Source organism: Lithobates pipiens, unplaced genomic scaffold (genome assembly GCF_037356315.1).
Source record: "Lithobates pipiens isolate NorthernLeopardFrog02 unplaced genomic scaffold, aLitPip1_a1.2 Scaffold_8, whole genome shotgun sequence".
NCBI classification, from domain to species: Eukaryota; Metazoa; Chordata; class Amphibia; order Anura; family Ranidae; genus Lithobates; species Lithobates pipiens.
Genome location: NW_027507903.1, coordinates 14,932,426 through 14,946,597, shown reverse-complemented (window position 1 = coordinate 14,946,597; position 14,172 = coordinate 14,932,426). Strand labels below are relative to the sequence as shown.

At 47.0% G+C, this 14,172-nt stretch overlaps 1 protein-coding gene across 1 annotated transcript in view; it reads right to left on the bottom strand.

The window, feature by feature from the left end:
- The window catches only part of LOC143963564 (chondroitin sulfate synthase 1), a 78,880-nt gene extending 70,130 nt beyond the window's left edge, over positions 1 to 8,750 (bottom strand). Inside the window, exons 1-2 of the mRNA XM_077473239.1 lie at positions 8,051 to 8,750; positions 1,818 to 2,313 (exon numbers count right to left, since the gene is read on the bottom strand). Of these exons, the coding sequence (XP_077329365.1) occupies positions 1,818 to 2,313; positions 8,051 to 8,394 (840 nt within the window). The 5' untranslated portion in view covers positions 8,395 to 8,750. The remainder of the gene's footprint in view (positions 1 to 1,817; positions 2,314 to 8,050) is intronic.
- Between the last annotated feature and the right edge of the window lie 5,422 nt (positions 8,751 to 14,172).

Genomic DNA, 14,172 nt, shown 5'->3' with positions numbered 1-14,172 from the left:
TACAATATTATTTTACAGCAGTGATTACGGTGGCAAGTCTCTACTATCCCACCTAAAAGGCCAGCTGCCCATTTCCACAGAAGCCGAACCTTGCAGACTTTTCGCCGAGCCATAAAACCCTTATGTAGTGTAAAATGTAACTAGCGAGCGTTGCCCTCAGCCTGGAAACCGCACGCAGCTCTCTAATTAGTTGCCTACAGCACTAAGTCTCTTTATCCTTATGAGAGGATTTGTTCGTTCTCAGTGGAAAGGATGATCCATCTTCATATCTTATTCATTTCCTGCAGACTGGACTGGAAACAATGTCACAAGATATCAGTGTCTAAAAGTGCAGATAGGTGAGCGCCTAATGAGAGCGGCTTGTCAAATGACCCAATGTAATCGTTTGTGAATGCGCAAAATTATATAAAAAAAAAGGAAAGGGCTTGGGGAGATTAAACCTTCCGGTGACCTCTAAGCACTTTGAGTGATTTTAATGTCTAAGTGTGATTAAACAGCATTAAGTACCCACTTTCACAATCCATACTGACATCACAGCCTTTCTTCTGTAAATAAATTGCGGTAAACGTTGAAGGTTACACCCATAAAAATCACAAAGTTCAAACGTAATAGGACAAACCTATTCTGTTTAGGTAGATGATGAAAACATTCACACTTCAAAAATGTTCTTTGCTGCATTTCTAACTGTCAAGAGATTATCCGTGTCACCGCCTTGGGCTTTCATCTGACATCTGCGCCATTTCAGGAGCTCGGGGTGTACATTCCGGTATTTGCTCAATAGATCAGCGGCAGATCTGCAGAGTAAATCCCAAAAACGCATTGGCCAGTTCTCTGCTGGGTGTAAAATCTAAAATATCAACGCGTTTCTTCTAGGATTTGATTTCTAAAAACCATTAAAGTGGAAGTAAACTCCCCTATCGTTTTCATCCATGGAAGCTGCCATCTTTGCCTCCGTTTAATCTTCAGCTGCCACAGTGCTGCACATGTGATCCGGTATGACACCAGCCATTGGGTGGTTTGACAGTTTGGTTGAGAGCCCAGCCAATGTGCAGTTAGCATTCCCGGCATGCCTTTTTTTTTAAACTGTTTAAATTGATGGGTTTACTTCCACTTTAAAAGCGGAATTCCAGCGATTGGTGTGTTTATGTAGACTCCTAACCACGGCCAGCTTTTTTTTTCAGGCGCAACAGCGCTAAAAATGGCACCTGTATTGTGCCTGAAAAAAGCAGGGCTTTCACACTGGAGCGGTGCGCTGGTAGGACGTCACAAAATGTCCTGCCAGCAGCTTCTTTGGCGCGGTGAACTCACCGATCCTCCCCATTGAAACCATTGATACCGGCGGCGTTTTGCGAGCGTATTTAACCACTTTGTTTTAGGCGATTTTAACCCCTCGCTAGCAGCTGAACAGCGCCACCAAGACGGTAAAGTGGCGCTAAAAATAGTGCCGCTTTACCACCGACGCCCCCTGCGGCTCGTTGTGAAAGGGCTCTAAAAGTCAGCAGCTACAAAAAGTGTACCTTCTGACTTGACACTCGCCTGTCCCAGGAGCCAGTGATGCGGCTGCCTGAACCCTCGACGGCATTACAAGTGTGGGCACCCGGGTCTGACAGCTTGCGGCTTCACTGCACATGCGCAAGTCGCACTGCGCCTCCTCAATGGCTGGGCAATCTTCTGTCCCAGAAGAGTGCAGGGGGAGGAGAAGAACTTCCGCTTGAGCCGCCTAGGCAGGCCGAGTGAAAGTAGGAGCTAGGTACTTGTCAAAACTAGGCACCACCAGACCTCTCATGTTTTTTATAACGCCCAGCATCATCCCTTACCTCATAAGACCAAACGCACTGCACTCCGGCAAACCTCCGAACACATCTGCCAATTTCAACATCCTCGTGGGTGGTGTACATGGATCGGAGACACTCCCCAATGTGTGGAACCATCCTCCGCAGGACCTCTCGGCTCATAATCACCCCAGGACCACCCATGCAAAAGTTTTCACCCGGCTCCAAGGCCAGTTTGCCCATCTCCTCCGTAGTGCCCAGGCCAGTCTGCCCCAAGAACAAAGGCTCGCTGCTGTTAAGGTTGCGCAGGAAGCTTTCTAGGCGTTCGGCTTTGATATAGACGTCGTCATCCGCTCTCATGAACCACTCGTACTGATCCAGATAGTGATCGTGCATATACTTCAACATCATGAAGGATTTCTTTTGGGGTGGATAGGAGTCGTCTACACCTTGGAGCGCTATGATAGGAATTGGTATGGATGTGTCTGAGCCCTCGCTTGAGAAGAACTCCACTTTTCCAGGGATGGACTGTGACCAGGTTCTGAAAAATAAAAAAAACGTATCGGATTTAGAACAGACATCCAGAAGGAGGAGAACACCATCAGTAAAACTTTATGCAGAGTCAAGATTTTAACCCCTTGCCTTCTGTGCACTTTTACCCCCTTCCTGCCTAGGCCCATTTTTTAGCACTGTTGCAGATTGAATGACAATTGCATGGTCATGCAACACTATCAATATGAAATTAGCAATTTTTTTGAGACAGATAGAGCTTTGTTTTGGTGGTATTTAATCACCACTGGAATGTTTTTTTGTTTTTTTTTCGTAAGTCACATTACAGCCTCCCAGCAAAGTGCGACTGCACTGTAGCCGTTCGGCTAAAGCGCAGCCGTGAAAAAAATAAATAAAATGATGACCTTTAGGCGACCTTACACTGGACCCCCATTAGTGTCCCACGTTCCCCCGCTGTAAGACACTGGGACGCCACTTCACCAGTCCAGGGATTTCAAATCCCTGTGGCTTAAGATCCTATCCGTACCCCTCAGCGTGCACAGACAAAAGGCATTCTAATTGGACAGCACTGTCAGAGGGCACTAACCAATCAAAATCCGTCTAGCCTGTCCTGTCAGTACTGGGAGGAAAGCAACCCAGGTGGATCTCAAATCCCTGTGGGACACTGGTAGAGCGGGACCAGGGAGGGATGGGGGAATCTGGCCCAGTCTAAGGTCTCTGGATAGACACAAGTACACACTATAGAGGGATAGGCTTTGTTCATATTTCAGGTTTACAATCACTTTAATGCCAACCAAGGCCATTCTAATGTGAAGCTAGAGGGAAAGTGTTACATTTTAAAGGATATATTGATCTTTAGAACACTCCCCCCTCCCCCCTGAAAATATGGTGCGCCGTGCTCTAGCATAGCCTCTCTACCCCATGACAGTAGGTGGGGGTTCCCCTCCCCTACAGCTACTGTCACATTGAGCTTTGGTTGACGCCAGTGCAATCTGTTATGCAATGTCACACTTGCACGAGTTGCGGGGGGGGGGGGGGGGGGGGGAGGCTGCATACGGGTGTTTTTTTCACCTTACCTAAAAAAACCTTCTGCCTTCACAACCACTTTAGATTGGCTGTGCAGAAGGCATGAGCTTGTGTTTGGTCCCACACAGAAGTCAGCCATCTTTCCTGGCCCATATAATGTCAGTAGGGGGGCACAAATTGTTTCCATAATCCCGTTGACCAGAATCCAAACGCTGATTCCATGTCTGTCACCTTCTTGTGAAAAATGACAAATACTTTTTTTTTTTTTTTTTACAGCTGAACGATGACCTAGTGATGGCGGGCTTCCTGCTGCATTAGTCACCAATGTATAGACATACTTATCAGGAACTTTACTCGGCAACCACTAGACCCAGGAACAAAGATGGATCCTCTTTACCTTACATGTCATAAGACCTTTCCTGCATTTACAAACCGGCATGCTCGACTGCATCGCACTTAAAGGCGGCGCAATGCAATGTCAGCCTTAGGATTGAGAGGCAGTTTAGGAATGTATAGGTGTAGAGTTGTCCGGGGGGAATGGAGCGCACTGCACTTGTACTACCTGAAAAGCTCGCTCTCCTAGTTAAAAATAGTTCTAGAAACCACATTCTTCAAAAGCCAAAACGTTAAATAAATCGCACATTTACAGAATATTGAAGGAGACCAACAGAGTCTTGTCACATTGAATGCAAACCATAATACAGCATGCAGGCATGAGCCGAGATAATGAAATTCTATTAAAGGAGAAGTACAGGAAAGCTGGCTTGGCTGTACTTCTGTGGATCACAGGAGTGCGGTTGGTTCTGTACTCTTCTGACCAGTTTTCCGCAGACAGCGGGCTGAAGCTCTCTGTCTGATGTCACAGAGCCGGTGTACTATCACATAATGTCCCCTATCAGATAGTGTCTGCTGTGTACTGCGCATCAGCTGTGTCCAAAGGAGGCTACTATCACAGATCACTGCCAATGCGTGCCACAGGGGGCGTGCAGACAGCACAAGTCGCATTACAGCCTCCCACCAAAGTGCGACTGCACTGTAGCCGTGCATGCGCAGTACACAGGATACACAGATTCTGAAAATAGCTGAAGATGAACGGCGCCTGCGCCGCGAGTCTAGGTTCTAGCCCCACCATCCAAGTGGACATAGAGTTATAATAAAAAGAGCCGAGCGCAGCAAGGCCGAGCCCGAAGTGTGGCGAGCGAAGCGAGCCCCTCGAAGGACCCTCTAATATGTGCAGCCCTATGTCCACTTGGATGGTGGGGCTTGCACCTCGACTCACAGCGCAGGCGCCGTTCATCTTCGGAGATTTTCCGAATCTCCTTCTGCTCAGTACTGCGCAAGCGCTGCGCCTGTGCAATATGGGGCGGCCACTTCTAGATGGCCGGACGCTATATGGCACAACACCGGTCCAGGCTCAGGCAAGATTCGGGGGTCCGCCCACATGCCTGGACCACTATGCCATCAGAATCGGTGACTCAGATTAGGTAATGGAAGTGATGTTTGGTCAGCTGCGCATGCGTCCGCCGCTAAGAGGTTTGCTCATCTGACACCTGCTGAAGCAGACATCTTACACCACCCGGCTACGTCTAGAATTTCAGAATAAATTTAGCAATAAAGCGAGTGTATAAAGTATATGGACACCTGTGATGCTGTTTGAAGGCCAGCAGAAGGAAGGTGGTGGAGGCCATGTTGGAAGATAGACACTGAAATTCAACATGTAGCTGGGTGTAGCAAGATGTCTGCTGCCTTCTGACTGCAGGTGTTCTGTCAGATGAGCAAATCTTGTAGCGGTGGGATGCAAGTGGAGCTGATGTAATGTCACTTCCGCTACCCAATCTGATGGGTCGCAGATTGACGGAACCCCGGCTCAACTGCAATGAGCCATTGCAAGCCTGAGCTGGCTGTTCCTGCCCCCTCCACAGCCAAGCGCTCTGCGAACCGAGTGACCGGCAGTGTTTAATTGCTCAGTGATAGGAGATAGCCTTACACTTACAAAAAAAAAAAAATGGAGTTGTTTATAGTTGCTGCTAAAAAGTTATATTTTTAACCACCCCCAGCTACTTGCACACTAAGGCGCTAAAAACAACACCTCATGCCTCCGCAGTGTAAAAGCCTCAGTGTTATCACACTGCAGGATGGGGAAGGAAAAAAAAACCAACACGTTTTCTGGGTGTACTGTATACTGCTCCCAAAAAGCACCCTGCTAGTGGCCTAAAAACGCAACTAAACCTAGCTGCGCTTTACCGCCAACGCGCCCCATTGTGAAAGCAGCACAAGAGCCCTTTCACATCGAGGCACTTTTCAAGTGTTTTGGCAGAAAAAAAAAAAAGGCACATTAAAATCAATAAAAGCTTTCACACTGGAGTGCAGGTAATAACTCTTGCAAGCAGCATTACTGGAGCGCAAAAAAATTATTATTTTTTTTTTTTTTAAAAAGCCACCGCTAACGCCTCAAAAGTGCTTGAAAAATGCCTAGCGATCGCTGCAAAAGCACCCGGCATTTTATGGTCAGTTTTCAAGCACCTCAATGTGAAAGGGATGTAAAGCCCCTCTATCAGAGGGGATTGTGGAGACATGGGTGTCTGGGGGGGGGGGGGGGGGGGTAGGTTCTGATTGTCATGTACAATGTGTGTGCCGAGACATGAAAGCACCCCGGGAGAGAGAAGACAAGCAAAGACTACAATGAGATCCAGGAAGATTATTTGTATATAGAGGGCGGGAATGTTTATATTCATACTGATCTTCATCAGAACAAACACCATCCTGATGATAGAAGTGTGCAGAGCATTGCCCCAAGCTACTGATAGAAGGAAGATCTCCAGGCACCCCCTGGGGGGAGGAACAAGGGGGGGGTACATTTACAATTCGTGTGACAAGGAATAAACTGAATACAATTAGAGGCTGGCACCGGCAAATGATCGGATCCGTGTTATAAAGTTCTGCACAACCTTGCACTATATATAATAATAATAATAATAATAAATAATAATAAGAGTGCTGAGGATTGTAGAAATTACTCTTTGGAAGGAACGTTTCCCACGAAAGATCTCCCGGATTACAGCCTCTAATTGGCACCTATTTACAAGCACACAATCTGACAAATCGTATTCCAATAAATCAAACAATAAATCAAATGCCATAAAGGCGCTGTGCCAGCAGAACCCGAGCGAGCACATGGCGGGGGAGGGGGAGGGTGTCCATGGACAAGGAAGACTCCCGGCTCTGATGATTTCCAACCACAAGAACAATCCCCAGCATCACACCTACTACAAGGTAGGAAGTCGTGCAGGTAGGTATAGTGGTAGGTATAGTGGTAGGTATAGCGGTAGGAAGGTTTCACCTGAAGGCGGCCACCACCCAGGTCTGCAAATGCTTCTATGTGTGGGCAGTGGGGGTTATAGAGGGGGGTGTAGGTATACAGTAGGTAGGTGTTACCTCTAGGCAGCCACCACCCGGTGTGTGGGCACTTCTATAAATGCGGGGGTATAGATAGGGTGTAGGTAGGAAGTTGTATAGAGGTAGGTACAGGTAGGTCTCACCTGTAGGTGGCCCCCACCCCAGTATGTAGGTACTTCTATGTATAGAGAGGGGTATAGATAGGTCTCACCTGTAGGTGGCTCCCACCCGGTGTGTAGGTACTTCTATGTATAGATAGGTCTCACCTGTAGTCACTTCTATATATTGGAGGTAGGTCGGTCTAACCTGTAGGTGGCCACTTCCTGGGCATGTAGGTACTTCTGTGTATGTGTGGAGGGGATACATATAGGGGGGGGGGTCTCACCTACAGGCAGCCACATTCCAGGTGTGTAGTTATTCCTACGTAAGGGGGGGGGGGTATAGGTCTCACCTGTAGGCACTTCTATGTATGGGGGGGGGGAGACAGGTAGGTCTAATATGTAGGCAGCCACTGCCCTGGTATGAAGGTACTTCTATTTGGGGGGAGGGGGGTACAGGTAGGTCACGCACCTGTAGGCGGCCACCGGGTATAGAGGTACTTCTATGCATGTGGGGGGGGGGGGTATAGATGAAGGTGTGGGAGGTAGTTCCAATCTGTAGGTGGCCACAGCCCAGGTGTGTAGTTACTCCTATGTAATGGGGGGGGGGGGGGGTAGGTATGTCTCACCTGTGAGTGGCCACCACTCGGGTATGTAGGTACTTCTATGTATAGAGGGGGGTGTAGATAGGTCTCACCTGTAGGCACTTCTATGTATCGGGGGTAGGTAGGTCTAACCTGTAGGTGGCCACAACCTGGGTATGTACGGGTAAAGAGAAGGGTTTAGGTCTCACCTGTTGGCACTTCTAATGTATTGGGGGGGGGGAGAATAGATGGGGGTGTAGCTGCACAGTAGGTAGGTCTCACCTGTAGGTTGCACTTCTATGTATTGGGGGGGGGGGTAGGTCTCACCCGTAGGCACTTGTATGTATAGGGGGGTGTAGATGATGGGGTAGGTAAGTCTCACCTGTAGGCACTTCTATGTATAGAGGGGGTGTAGAGGATGGGGTAGGTACACAGATAGGCCTCACCTGTATACACTGGTAGGTACACAGTAGGCACAGGTAGGTCTTACCTGTAGGCATTTCTATGTATGAGGGGGGGTAGGTACACAGCTAGAAGTGCCTACAGGTGAGACCTACCCAAGTATGGGGGGGTGGGTAGGTAGGTACACAGGTAGGTAGGTCTCACCTATAGGCACTTCTATGTATAGGGGGGGTAGGTAGGTACATAGGTAGGTAGGTCTCACCTGTAGGCGGCCACCGCCCGGGTATGAAGGTACTTCTGGGCCGTCATGACCCCGACATAGAGGAATCTCCGGTCCCGGGGGATGTCCTCCTCCTCCCCGGTGTCCCCCGGTTCCGGGGCCCGGGATCCGATGTACGGTAGTTGGAGGAGATCGCTCCGGCTCCCGGCCGGCACCCCGCAGCTTCCCCCGGCCTGTCCTCCCCCCCGGAGCCCTCCGCCTCCTCCTCTCCGGCCGTAGCGGTGGATCTCGGCGGCCCGGGGGAGGATGAGGCGGGAGGCGAGGAGAAAGCCGAGGACCAGTCCGAGGAGGACGCTGAGCCACGAGCGGCGGCTCCGACCGGCCATACCGGGGAGGGGGGGAAGTGCAGTGCCGCCAGCAGCAGCTGCAGGGGGGGAGGGGGCCCCTATGTACAGGGCGGACACCGCCGGAGTCCCCACCGCTACCGGGAGATCACACCGAGAAGAGATCACCGCCGGCCCATCCAGCCGCGCCACTCTCCGTCATACAGCGGGGACACCCCACCACCGCCGCCGTTCTCCTTCTCCGTCCGTCCGGCCTGACAACCCGCCTTCCTTTCTTCGCTCCGGCCTTTGTCACGGATCACACCCCCTCATCTCCCGGCCTCTGCTCCGCTCCTCACCCGCACCGCGGCTCTATATGAGGCGCACACAGACACAGCCAGGGATCGAACCCGCCCGGCACCCGTCCGCCGCCTCTCATTGGCTCAGAGTCACAGACCCCGCCTCCCCCGCCACCTCACGTGACCTGTGAGAGGAGCAAAAGTTTCCCCGCGGCCTCCCCACAGAGCTCAGTGCCGTACAGGGAGACGGCGGGGGAGTGTCGTGCAGCGGTTACCCTGGGCAACGGAGCACGTGATAGCAACCAATCATTACCTCACAACCCCTTCTTCTTCTTCAACATAATTCCCCCCTCATAATAAAAAATATAATCAATATTACATCCTATATATACACGTCTCGTAATAATCTGTACATATGATACAACTCGTCTCCGACAACTCCTACAGCACGCCCCCAGTCTCCGACAACTCCTACAGCACGCCCCCAGTCTCCGACATCTCCTATAGAATGTTCCTAGTCTCCGACAACTCCTATAGAATGTTCCCAGTCTCCGACAACTCCTATAGAATGTTCCCAGTCTCCGACAACTCCTACAGCGTGTCCCCAGTCTCCAAAGGCGTGTCCACAGTCTCTGACAACACCTACGGCGTGTCCCCAGTCTCCGACAACTCCTACGGCGTGTCCCCAGTCTCCGACAACTCCTACGGTGTGTCCCCAGTCTCCGACATCTCCTACGGCGTGTCCCCAGACTCCGACAACTCCTACGGTTTGTCCCTAGTCTCCAACAACTTCTATAAAATATTCCCAGTCCCCGACAACTCCGACAGAGTGTCCCCAGTCTCCAACAACTCCTACAGAATATTCCCAGCCTCCGACAACTCAGACGGCATGTTCCCAGTCTCCGACAACTCCTACAGAATATTCCCAGCCTCCGACAACTCAGACGGCATGTCCCCAGTCTCCAACAACTCCTACAGAATATTCCCAGCCTCCGACAACTCAGACCGCGTGTTCCCAGTCTCCGACAACTTCTAGAGAATGTCCCCAGTCTCCAACAACTCTTACGGCATGTCCCCAGTCTAAAACAACTCCTATGGCGTTTCCCCAGTCTCCAACAACTTCTACAGCATGTCCCCAGTCTCCGACAACTCTGATGGCGTGTCCCCAGTCTCCAACAACTCCTACAGAATATCCCCAGTCTCTAACATCTCCTATGGCATGTCCCCAGACTCCAACAACTCCTACGGCGTGTCCCCAGTCTCCAACAACTTCTACGGCGTGTCCCCAGTCTCCAACAACTTCTACGGCGTGTCCCCAGTCTCCAACAACTTCTACGGCGTGTCCCCAGTCTCCAACAACTTCTACGGCGTGTCCCCAGTTTCCAACAACTCCTACAGCGTGTCCCCAGTCTCCAACAACTTCTACGGCGTGTCCCCAGTCTCCAACAACTTCTACAGCGTGTCCCCAGTCTCCAACAACTTCTACGGCGTGTCCCCAGTTTCCAACAACTCCTACAGCGTGTCTCCAGTCTCTAACATCTCCTATGGCGTGTCCCCAGTCTCCAACAACTCCTACAGCGTGTCTCCAGTCTCTAACATCTCCTATGGCGTGTCCCCAGTCTCCAACCACGTCTACAGCGTGTCCCCAGTCTTTGACCATCTCTTGTGAAAAAAATAAAACTGTGTGGGTTCCCATAAAAATATATACTAGACTCTAACCCTTGACAAGGATCTGGTAAAGATGTCAAAGTGGGATGGTGGGGGGCACAGAAAACAAACAAATGAAAAAAAAAACAATGAATGGTGGGGAGTCCCCCGAAGTGAATACCAGACACCGCTGCAGCTGGAGGTTCAGCTCGACTGAACACACATTTAGTTTACTAAACATCTGAACAGGCAAAATAATCCAGACCAAACCTGGAGCTCATCTCTGATAGATTCCACTTCTATATAGAATTTATACCTCATTCACCTCTCCCGACATAGGCGGGCACATATTATACCCATCAGCCACCATATTCTCACCACTGACAGGTAAAGCGAATTACATGGATTATCTCCTTGCAACAGTATCTGAAAGTAGGTGGGATATATTAGGCAGCAAATGAGCATGTTGTCTCTGAAGTTGATGTGTTAAAAGCAGGAAAAAAAAATGGTCATTTGAGTGATTTTGATAAAGGCCAAATTGTAATTACTGGAGTCAGTGGAAGGAATGGAGCCTCATGGTTGGTGTCAGTAGGAGGAATAGTGACCCAAGGGCCTGACAGATGCAAGCAAAGGGCCACAGTTTGGAGACCACTGGTCTAGATGACTGAGTCAGAGCAACTGCAAAACGGCAGCTCTTGTGGGTTTGTCTCCGGTCTGCAGCGGTCAGGACTGACCAAAAGCGGTCCAAGGAAGGAAAACTGGCCAACTGGTGACAAGGTCATGGGTGCCCAAGGATCATTGATGGAGGTGGGGAGGGAAGGCTGGCCCGTGTAGTCCGAGCCAATAAAAGAGCTACTGGAGGTCAAATTGCTGGAAAGAATAATGCTAGTTCTGATAGAAAGGTGTCAGAACACACAAAGCATCACAGTTTGTTGAGTATGGGGCTGTATAGTCGCAGACCAGTCAAGGTGTCCATGCTGACCCATGCCCACAGCCAAAAGTGCCTACAATGAGCACGTGAGCAACAGAACTGGACCACAGAGCAACGCATGGAGGTGCCTGGTTTGATGAATTTGAGGAACACAATGAGTTCAAGGTGTTGACTTGGCCTCCATATTTTTCAGATCTCAATCCAATCAAGGAATCTGATGTCCGATCAATGGAGGCCCCAGCTCACAACTTATAGGACCTAAAGGATCTGCTCCTGATGGCCTAGTGCCAGATACCACAACATACCTCCACAGGTCTAGTGGAGCCCATGCCTCAACGGGTTGTGGTGGGTCCATGTCATGGCTGATCGGTGTGTAGTACATCTATGACTATTTCTGTGAAGTGAAATGTTTGCCGGTGTCTCCCAGTGCTGCCCCTGAGGGGCTTTCTGTAAGCCTTTCCAAGGGGTGGTATTTGCCATCCTTCCCCTGTGAGGTCTTCATGGAACCATTAAATTATGTCAATACCTCTTCACACTATGGGAATATTTATCAGTCTCTATCCCAAGGAGCTTACAATCTAAGGGTCCCTGACTCACATACATACACATACTAGGGCCAGTTTAGACAGGAACCAATTACCTACAAGCAGGTCTTTGGTTTGGGGGAGGAAACCCGAGCACCGGAGGAAACCCACCCAGGCACAAGGAGAACATACAAACCCCAGGCAGATTTTGCCCTGGCCAGGATAAAAACTGGAGACCCCAACGCTGCACGGAAAAAAGTGCTATCATTATATCAACTTTTATATAAATATATTTATTTTTAATAAGTATCTAAACTCTGTTTTGAGCCTTTAATAAAATTGTAGTCAATACATGAGAACATTATTAATATTACACAAATTTTTTATTATTAACTATAAAAGTGTAAGATGTTTGCACACACCTATTGTAGATTTCTTCATTTTGGCATGTAAAAATCATATACCCATGCTGATCAACAAGGGTAACATAAGGCAAAGCAGTATTATAATAGGCTTGTTATAGATATAAGATGTCTCAACAGGGACAGAAAAGGGAAACCCCTACTATAAGATCTCTGAGTCCCCCTTCTGGGGGTATGGTGTAATAACAAGCCAGGAACAAAGACATTGCAAAAAGAAAGAAAAAAAGTCTTTGTTGGAGGTGAAAGGAATTCTTTGATCTGAAAACCTCAACAAGATCTTTATTATCTTCCAGATTAGACAATACAGGAGGGTGTAGAGCGTGTGGTAGGTACATTACATGCAATAACCTAATTATAAGGAGGACCCCTTTGTGTTTTAAAAAAAACACTATTATAGGTAATGGGATGAGTAGAATTTTAACATTGTTACTAGTGATTGGGATAATTCATCAAAGGAAAGTGTAATGAGGGGAACCCATCATTTATTATATACGGCTATGACTGCCAATAGGAAGAAACTGACAGTGTGCAAGATCTACTATAATAAATATATACATATATATATATATATATATATATATATATATATATATATATATACACAAACACACACACACATATATATATATATATATATATATATATATATATATATATATATATACATACATACATACATACACATATATACACACACACCATATTATACTGTATACACTATTTTATTTATTCCATAACTTATACACTATACCTTATACTGTATTTACTATGCCTTGTATATACACACTATATACCATATATACATTATACCTTATACTGCATACACTATATCTTATACACTCTATATATACATACACACATACACATTACATTCCATATATATTATATTGTATACACTATACCTTATATACTCCATAACTTATAGTATAGCTTGTACTGTATTTACTATACCTTATATATTCACATTATATGCCATATATACTATACCTTATGCTGTATATACTATACCTTATATATACACACTATACCATATATATATTATATCTTTTAGATACACTATACCATATAAACTATATCTTATACACTCTAAAACATATATATACCATACCTTATACTATACCATACTTTATATATCAAAATCTATAATCGTACCGGCGCTCAAAACTAGCTCTTTTAGGCTTTTTTGGAAATGTATATAAATATAGCACAAGCACTTTAGGATTTTTTTGGGGGGAACTATAAATAGGGGGCGCAATCCCCATACACAGTTTATTCATACCTTATATATACACACACTATACCATATATATATATATATATATATATATATATACACAATGTACCTTATTCTGTATATACTATACCTTTTATATACACTATACCATATATATTATACCTGATACTGTAGATACTATACATTGTACCATATATATATAAAATATATATATATATATATATATACACTATATACATTATACCTTATACTGTATACACTATACCTTATACACTCCATAACATATATACACATTATACTGTATTTACTATAACTTATATATTCAATATACCATATATATTATACCTTATACTGTATATGCTACACTATATATATTGTGAGGGGTTTGCTCGGTAGCGGGTGTGTGTGACCCCCTGGATGGGTTCACAACACGAAGTCAGGCACAGCAGACAGCGGTGTAGGTTTAAAAAACAAAAGATCCGGTTTATTTTTGCTACATGCAGTGATACAAATAACAGCCAAACAAAATAAAACAAGAAAATAAATCCTGGTCAGCTTGACCTCTAACTACACACGTAGACTCCCTGTCTAACAACTGGGTGCAGCCTTGTGCTGCCCCAGTCCCTGTCTCTATTGTAGGGGTTTGCCACACAGGCGTTAACTCACCACACAGAACAGATCTCAGACTCCCCAGTCTATACACACAAAACTGGTTCCAGGATGGAGCATCTCCCTATGCATGCTGGGGTTTTTTGTAGAGGCCTTAATGAGCCCACTTACTACA